Source organism: Taurulus bubalis (assembly GCF_910589615.1).
Source record: "Taurulus bubalis genome assembly, chromosome: 13".
NCBI classification, from domain to species: Eukaryota; Metazoa; Chordata; class Actinopteri; order Perciformes; family Cottidae; genus Taurulus; species Taurulus bubalis.
In genome coordinates this window covers 200,001-210,000 of record NC_136601.1, presented here as the reverse complement: position 1 = coordinate 210,000, position 10,000 = coordinate 200,001, and the positions used below count along the sequence as shown (strand labels likewise).

Sequence of the window (10,000 nt, the reverse complement as noted above, 5' to 3'; positions counted from 1 at the left end):
GATGCCTGAGGCTACAGGTGAGACAGATGGCCACAGGATTGTTGAGCGATGTGATGACCATATTTGGCTTCCCTGGGGGCGCGTCAGTATGTAGATGAGCAGGTGATGCAGCCGCATGTTGTCACACGTCTGCAGGACAAACTTTCCACTCAAGTGGAGCTCAGCGGACGAAAGCAGCATCACTTTGGTTATTTATGTTTCTGTCTTTTCTTCTTCTGCAGGTTTAAACAGGTAGGTATGACGAGGACAAACCTCAGTCCAAATGTTTAAATTAAACTAACAATTACTGTGTTCACATCATATTTATCTATAGCACTGTTAATGACGGGTCGGAGGTCCTGGTTTTATCATTATATGATCATTATGTCATATGCATTGAATGTGTTGTAACTCTGTTATGTGGATTATTCTGACATCTATTGTCCTTCTGGTCACATGACATCTATTGTCCTTCTGGTCACATGACATCTACTGTCCTTCTGGTCACATGACATCTACTGTCCTTCTGGTCACATGACATGTATTGTCCTTCTGGTCACATGACATCTACTGTCCTTCTGGTCACATGACATCTACTGTCCTTCTGGTCACATGACATCTACTGTCCTTCTGTTCACATGACATCTATTGTCCTTCTGGTCACATGACATCTACTGTTCTTCTGGTCACATGACATGTATTGTCCTTCTGGTCACATGACATGTATTGTCCTTCTGGTCACATGACATGTATTGTCCTTCTGGTCACATGACATGTATTGTCCTTCTGGTCACATGACATCTACTGTTCTTCTGGTCACATGACATATTGTCCTTCTGTCCATCCTGATAGAGGGATTCTATTCTGTTGCTCTATCTGAGCTTTCTGCCGTTTTTCTCGCCTAGAAAGGTTTTTGGAGAGTTATTCCTGTTCTGATGTGGGGGTCAGAGGTCAGAGGATGTGAGGGTCATATGAGTACAGCTTGTAACGCCCTCTGAGGAGAGCTGTACAAAGTTAATGTAATGTAATTGAATGTGGAGCTGTCTGACATCACAGTGATGTGATTGGTCAAATTAGGAGCAGTTTCCTGTGAGAGCTCCAACTGAGAAACCCGTCTGCTTCAATCACAAACACCCACAGAGAATGTCTTCCACTACACAGCTGTCAGCCAATCAGACTCCAGCTTAAACCCTGCAGGACATTGTGCTACAATTTAAACCAGGACTAAAACTAAGACTAAAACTAGGACTAACACCATGACTAACACCAGGACTAACACCAGGACTAACACCAGGACTAACACCAGGATTAACACCAGGATTAACACCAGGACTAACACCAGGACTAATAACAGGATTAACACCAGGAGTAACACCAGGAGTAACACCAGGACTAACACAAGAACTAACACCAGGACTAACACCAGGACTAACACCAGGACTAATAACAGGATTAACACCAGGAGTAACACCAGGACTAACACCAGGACTAACACCGGGACTAACACCGGGAGTAACACCAGGAGTAACACCAGGAGTAACACCAGGAGTAACACCAGGACTAACACAAGAACTAACACCAGGACTAACACCAGGACTAACACCAGGACTAACACCAGTACTAACACCAGGATTAACACCAGGACTAACACCAGGACTAACACCAGGATTAACACCAGGACTAACACTAGGACTAATAACAGGATTAACACCAGGATTAACACCAGGACTAACACCAGGACTAATAACAGGATTAACACCAGGAGTAACACCAGGAGTAACACCAGGACTAACACAAGAACTAACACCAGGACTAACACCAGGACTAACACCAGGACTAATAACAGGATTAACACCAGGAGTAACACCAGGACTAACACAAGAACTAACACCAGGACTAACACCAGGATTAACACCGGGAGTAACACCGGGAGTAACACCAGGAGTAACACCAGGAGTAACACCAGGACTAACACCAGGACTAACACAAGAACTAACACCAGGACTAACACCAGGACTAACACCAGTACTAACACCAGGATTAACACCAGGACTAACACCAGGACTAACACCAGGATTAACACCAGGACTAACACTAGGACTAACACAAGGACTAATACCAGGATTAACACCATGACTACCATCAGGATTAACACCAGCACTAACACCAGGACTCACACCAGGACTAACATAAGGACTAACATAAGGATTAAAACCAGGATTAACACCAGGACTAACATAAGGATTAACACCAGGACTAACACCAGGACTAACATAAGGATTAACACCAGGACTAACACAAGGATTAACACCAGGACTAACACCAGGACTAACATAAGGATTAACACCAGGACTAACACAAGGATTAACACCAGGATTAACACCAGGACTAACATAAGGATTAACACCAGGACTAACACAAGGATTAACACCAGGATTAACACCAGGACTAACATAAGGATTAACACCAGGACTAACACCATGACTACCATCAGGATTAACACCAGCACTAACACCAGGACTAACACCAGGACTAACATAAGGACTAACATAAGGATTAAAACCAGGATTAACACAACGATTAACACCAGGATTAACACCAGGACTAACATAAGGATTAACACCAGGACTAACACAAGGATTAACACCAGGATTAACACCAGGACTAACATAAGGATTAACAACAGGACTAACACCATGACTACCATCAGGATTAACACCAGCACTAACACCAGGACTAACACCAGGACTAACATAAGGACTAACATAAGGATTAAAACCAGGATTAACACCAGGACTAACATATGGATTAACACCAGGACTAACATAAGGATTAACACCAGGACTAATAACAGGACTAACACCAGGACTAACACAAGGATTAACACCAAGACTAACACCAGGACTAACATAAGGATTAAAACCAGGATTAACACCAGGACTAACACCAGGACTAACATAAGGATTAACACCAGGACTAACATAAGGATTAACACCAGGACTACCACCAGGACTAACATAAGGATTAACACCAGGACTAACCCTGGACTAAACTAGGACAGCAGTCTACTCAGTGGTTAGACTGAAGAGATCAGCTGATGTTGTAACTGACTAACCTTCAGTTTCTAGTGACGTCTGAAGAAGAGGTCATTCCAGCTTGTCTAGGCTGCTTTTATTGTGAAACTATTCTGTTCCTTAGCTTCCCTTATTTTGAACAATGGCTGATTTCTTCTCTTCTTCAGCTGTTTCTCTTAGGCTCTTTTGAATGGTTGTGTGTGAGCAGGTCAGAACTATCTGAACTTAATAACCTTCTGAATGAGGGACAAATGCAGCTGAACAAACTTTCATCCAGAGACGTCTGAACTCTGAGCTCAGCGGGGAGAGAGAGCCATGCTGAGCTCTCTGGTTCTGGTCTACACCAAGACCTCCATGTTTCCACTCCAACAGCTCGAGGGGTTACAGAACTCAGACCAGGTGAACTCACCTGAGCAGGCCTTACCAGTTGAGCTCACATGAGCAGGTGTTGCCAGGTGAACTCACCTGAGCAGGTCTTACCAGGTGAGCTCACCTGAGCAGGTCTTACCAGGTGAGCTCACCTGAGCAGGTCTTACCAGGTAAGCTCACCTGAGCAGGTCTTACCAGGTGAACCTGCCCCCGCTCACCTCCCATCGGCTCCTTCTCACTCCCCTTCCTGCCTGGTGTGATCAGACGTGATTAGAGGGAATAAAGAGCCGGCAGGTCGGAGCAGGTAGAGAACAGAAACGTTCCCCGCAGAGAGAAAAACTGCTCATTAACACACAAAGGAGGGAAATTCTTTTTGTTCAATGAGCCTGAAGAATCCAGCACCTGAAGGGGGGCGGCCACAGAGCTGCTGCAGAGGTTCAATGTCTTCATGATTTAACCCGTTACATATTGTCTGTGTTTCACATGTTCAGCATTACGATGAATGCTATATAAAATACTTTATTAAATCCCTCTATGATGAATCTGTTTGGTTCAAACAAAGGTTTAAGTCTAGTAGAAAGGTTTCCTGGGGGGCGTGTACCTGAGGGGTCCACATCTTTGTCATCTTCTACCTGGTTCTGGTTCCTACCTGATCGGCTTTTCTGTAGCGCCTTGAGAGCCATAGCGAGCTCCTTGAATCCATCCAGGTTTCTATCGTTCTGACTGTACAGAAGAATCTTCTTGGCATCCGAAAACAGACGAGAAATTCTACAAACACATAATCACTTTTTAGATTAAGATTCACATGAACAGGAAACTGAAGGAAACACTTGAACTGACTTTTATTTTGAAAGTTTGTTTCAACACAAAGAACAATAACAACAACTAATGAACTCAAGATTAAAGTAGTTTTCAGTCTTTTCTAAACCACAGATCAGACCATATTTTCAGAATAAAAGCCTGTAAAATCTGTTACATGGAGTCATTGAAGTTGCCGACGACGCCAGGGGACTCGCCCGGCGTCGGGCTCCTGAAGCACGGGTTGTTGGCGTTGCAGAGGATGCCCTGGAGCCACGGCAGCGTGCCGGCCGACGGCATCGCCTTGTTGGGAAAATGACCTTCAGACAGAAAGGGAGACAGGAAGTGAGCCTTTTACCAAAGTAAAGGTCTCAAGAACATTATAAACAGCATAGGAACACATGTGATGGAAGACGATGCAAAGACAGGTTTATCTCCCTGCTGCGTTGGAACGACCGGTCCACCGGTTCACCGGACACCTGGCAGGGAGATAACTGGTCGGTTATCAGCTGCTCACGGAGCGACTGGACGACCTTCAGCCTCAGACAAGACGCAGCTATCAGACGCCTGAAGGAACAACAGGCCGCTTCTAATCAACAGGAGATAACAGCTGTTCACCTCACAGGCCACGATCAATACACACACTTTACTCCTTCAAGACCACGATCAATACACACACTTTACTCCTTCAAGACCACGATCAATACACACACTTTACCCCTTCAAGACCACGATCAATACACACACTTTACCCCTTCAAGACCACGATCAATACACACACTTTACTCCTTCAAGACCACGATCAATACACACACTTTACTCCTTCAAGACCACGATCGATACACACACTTTACTCCATGAGTAAGTGAATGAACGAGTGAATGAATGAGTGAATTGATGAGTGCACGAATGAACGAGAGTGAATGAGGGAGTGATTGAACGAGTGAGTGAACACGTGAATGAGTGGGTGAATGAGCGAGTGAATGAGTGAATGAAAGTCTGTCAGCTGACTCATTTTACTTCAAACTCAATAAATAAAATCACTCATTGACACTGGAGCGTTTCCTGTGTTTGGCCAATCAGAGACCATCAGCCCTACAAGCTCCGCCCCTAATAATTGTGGCAGGGACTATGCCCCCTGAATTTGTCTTACAGGCGCTACATATATTGCCTGCAGACCGAACACAGGGTGAGTCCCTTTGTTCCTCAAAAGGTTTTTGGTTCCCTAAACTAAATAACGACATCCTCACGATTTCACAAGACGTCAGGCCTCACGGGATTATGCACTCATGGCTGAAAGGAGGTCAGAGGAACACCTGAAGGTGGTGGAGGTGAGGAGGGTGAGGAAGGTGAGGATGGTCAGGAAGGTGGAGGTGAGGAAGGTGGTGAAGGTGGTGAAGGTGAGGAAAGTGGTGAAGGTGGTGAAGTTGAGGGAGGTGGTGAAGGTGAGGAAGGTGGTGAAGGTGAGGAAGGTGGTGAAGGTGAGGAAGGTGGTGAAGGTAAAGAAGGTGGTGAAAGTGGTGAAGGTGAGGAAGGTGGTGAAGGTGAGGAAGGTGAGGAAGGTGGTGAAGGTAAAGAAGGTGGTGAAAGTGGTGAAGGTGAGGAAGGTGAGGAAGGTGGTGAAGGTGGTGAAGGTGAGGAAGGTGGTGAAGGTGAGGAAGGTGGTGAAGGTGAGGAAGGTGAGGAAGGTGGTGAAGGTGAGGAAGGTGGTGAACTACAGACTACAGACTGCTCCTGAACCTGAACCTGGACTTTGGGTTTCAGGACTAAATCTGGACCCTGAAGCCTGAAGAGAACTTTCCTCTCGAGCTTCAACGAGACGAGTTTCAACACGTCTGCTGAGTCACTGCTCAGGTACCCTGCTGCATGCTGGTCCTGGTCCCTGTGAGTCACTGCTCAGGTACCCTGCTGCATGATGGTCCTGGTCCCTTTAAGTCTCTGTGAGTCCTGGTCCCTGGAGTCCCTATAAGTTAGTACACACATACTGTGTGTGTGTGTGTGTGTGTGTGTGTGTGTGTGTGTGTGTGTGTGTGTGTGTGTGTGTGTGTGTGTGTGTGTGTGTGTGTACTCTGATGTTATGTGTACAGATTATAAAGCCCTCAGAGGATTACTTGTATTTGTGATGTTGGGCTTTATAAAATAAACTTAACCGTTGGAGGAAGTGAACTCACACTCGTGTTGCTCGTATGGAGGATAGTTCACCCGCACGGCGATGAGGATGAAGAAGATGAGGAGGGGCCAGACGATCTCCACCAGTAGCTGGAGCTGAGACACAAACACACACACACACACACACACACACACACACACACACACACACACACACACACACACACACACACACACACACACACACACACACACACTTCATAATTGATGACGAGTCGACTCAACAGGAACACAATCAGATCAGAAATCTCCCATGATGCCTCAGCTATTATCAGGAGGCTGTGACCTTTGACCTCCTTCATGACGACAGCGTGCTTCACCAGAAATAAGAACTAAGAACAGAGCACCTTGTTTAACTCCATGTACTGTTGTACCTTGTTGTACTCTGTGTACTGCAGTACCTTGTTGTACTCCGTGTACTGCAGACGACACAACAGGAGACGGCAACAGGAGACAACTACAGGAGACAACTACAGGAGACAACTACAGGAGACAATAACAGGAGACAATAGGAGACAATAACAGGAGACAATAGGATACAACAACAGGAGACGACAACAAGAGACGGCAACAAGAGACAACAACAGGAGACGGCAACAGGAGACGACAACAGGAGACGACAACAGGAGACAACAACAGGAGACAGCAACAGGAGACAACAAGATACAACAACAGGAGACAACAACAGGAGACAGCAGGAGACAACAACAGGAGACAACAGGAGACAACAACAGGAGACGACAACAGGAGACAGCAACAGGAGACAACAGGATACAACAACAGGAGACAACAACAGGAGACAACAGGAGACAACAACAGGAGACAACAGGAGACAACAACAGGAGACGACAACAGGAGACAACAACAAGAGACAACAACAAGAGACAACATGAGACAACAACAGGAGACAACAGGAGACAACAACAGGAGACGACAACAGGAGACGGCAACAGGAGACAACAGGATACAACAACAGGAGACGGCAACAGGATACAACAACAGGAGACAACAACAGGAGACGGCAACAGGAGACGGCAACAGGAGACGGCAACAGCAGGAGACAACAGCAGGAGACGACAACAGGAGACGACAACAGGAGACAACAACAGGAGACAACTACAGGAGACGGCAACAGGAGACGGCAACAGGAGACGGCAACAGGAGACAACAACAGGAGACAACAACAGGAGACGGCAACAGGAGACAACAGGATACAACAACAGGAGACGGCAACAGGAGACGGCAACAGGAGACAACAACAGGAGACAACAACAGGAGACGACAACAGGAGACGGCAACAGGAGACAGCAACAGGAGACAGCAACAGGAGACAGCAACAGGAGACAGCAACAGGAGACAGCAGGATACAGCAACAGGAGACGGCAACAGGAGACGGCAACAGGAGACGGCAACAGGAGACAACAACAGGAGACAACAACAGGAGACGGCAACAGGAGACGGCAACAGGAGACGACAACAGGAGACGGCAACAAGAGACAACAACAAGAGACAACAGGAAACAACAACAGGAGACAACAACAGGAGACAACAACAGGAGACGGCAACAGGAGACAACAACAGGAGACGGCAACAGGAGACGGCAACAGGAGACAACAACAGGAGACAACTACAGGAGACAACTACAGGAGACACTGACCGTCTGCCGTCGTCTGTAGGTGAAGTTCTTCCACAGCAACAGGAGCCAACAACAGGAGACAACAGGAGACAACAACAAGAGACAACTACAGGAAACAACAACAAGAGACAACAACAAGAGACAACAACAAGAGACGGCAACATGAGACGGCAACATGAGACGGCAACAGGAGACGGCAACAGGAGACAACAGGAGACAACAACAAGAGACAACAACAGGAGACAACAGGAGACAACAACATGAGACAACTACAGGAGACAACAACAGGGGACAAAAACAAGAGACAACAGGAGACAACAACATGAGACAACTACAGGAGACACTGACCGTCTGCCGTCGTCTGTAGGTGAAGTTCTTCCACAGCAACAGGAGCCAACAACAGGAGACAACAGGAGACAACAACAAGAGACAACAACAGGAGACAACAGGGGATAACAACAGGAGGCAACAACATGAGACAACAACATGAGACAACAGGAGACGACAACAGGAGACGACAACAGGAGACGGCAACAGGAGACAACAACAGGAGACACTGACCGTCTGCCGTCGTCTGTAGGTGAAGTTCTTCCACAGCAACAGGCCCAGCTGGGTGGAGACAGACATGTCTCAGGTCTCACGTCTCTGTCTCCGTGACGACTCGCTGATCTGCATTAAAACACAGGATGAGCCAGCACACAGCTCAAAGGTGCCGGGGTCAGAGGTCATGCAGATACCAGGCTCCTCCCCTCACACTGAGGGAGGGACACGCACTGGAACTATACATACATATATACATATATATATACATACATATATATACATATATACATATATATATATATATATATATATATATATATATACATATATATATATATATATATATATATATATATATATATATATATATATACATATATATACATATATATATATACATATATATACATATATATATATATATATATATATATATATATACACGTATATGTATATACATATATATACATATATATATATATATATATATATATATATACATATATATACGTATATATATATATATATATATATATATATATATATATATATACGTATATATATATATATATATATATATACGTATATATACATATATATATATATATATATATACATATATATACATATATATATATACATATATATATATACATATATATACATACATATATATATACATATATACATATATATATATACACATATATATACGTATATATATATACATATATATACAAACACTCTGAGGACCGGACTCAAACCGGTCTGGTTCCACTGAAGCAGACTGTAAACCGGACTCAAACTGATCTGATTCCACTCAACCCGACTCAAACCGGTCTGGTTCCACTGAACCGGACTCAAACCGGTCTGGTTCCACTAAACCGGAACTGTAAACCAGACTCAAACTGGTCTGGTTCCACTAAACCGGACTGTAAACTGGACTCAAACTGAACTGGTTCCACTGAACCGGACTCAAACCGGTCTGGTTCCACTAAACCAGACCGTAAACCTGACCCAAACCGGTCTGGTTCCACTAAACTGGATCTGTAAAACAGACTCAAACTGGTCTGGTTCCACTAAACGGGAACATAAACTGGACTCAAACCGGTCTGGTTCCACTAAACCGGACTGTAAACCGGACTCAAACTGGTCTGGTTCCACTGAATCGGACTCAAACTGGTCTGGTTCCACTAAACCGGAACTGTAAACCAGACTCAAACCAGTCTGGTTCCACTAAACCGGACTGTAAACCGGACTCAAACTGGTCTGGTTCCACTGAACCAGACTCAAACCGGTCTGGTTCCCCTGAACCGGACTGTAAACCGGACTCAAACCGGTCTGGTTCCACTAAACAGGACTCAAACCGGTCTGGTTGCACTAAACTAGACTGTAAACCGGACTCAAACCGGTCTGGTTCCACTAAAACAGA

At 45.1% G+C, this 10,000-nt stretch overlaps 1 protein-coding gene across 1 annotated transcript in view; it reads right to left on the bottom strand.

The window, feature by feature from the left end:
- LOC306745859 (phospholipid-transporting ATPase ABCA1-like) overlaps nucleotides 1-10,000 on the bottom strand; it is a 47,486-nt gene that overhangs the window by 36,847 nt on the left and 639 nt on the right. The window contains exons 2-5 of the mRNA XM_079228710.1: nucleotides 8,587-8,694; nucleotides 6,392-6,485; nucleotides 4,399-4,540; nucleotides 4,072-4,190 (exon numbers count right to left, since the gene is read on the bottom strand). Coding sequence (XP_079084836.1) covers nucleotides 4,072-4,190; nucleotides 4,399-4,540; nucleotides 6,392-6,485; nucleotides 8,587-8,652 — 421 coding nt within the window. The 5' untranslated portion in view covers nucleotides 8,653-8,694. The remainder of the gene's footprint in view (nucleotides 1-4,071; nucleotides 4,191-4,398; nucleotides 4,541-6,391; nucleotides 6,486-8,586; nucleotides 8,695-10,000) is intronic.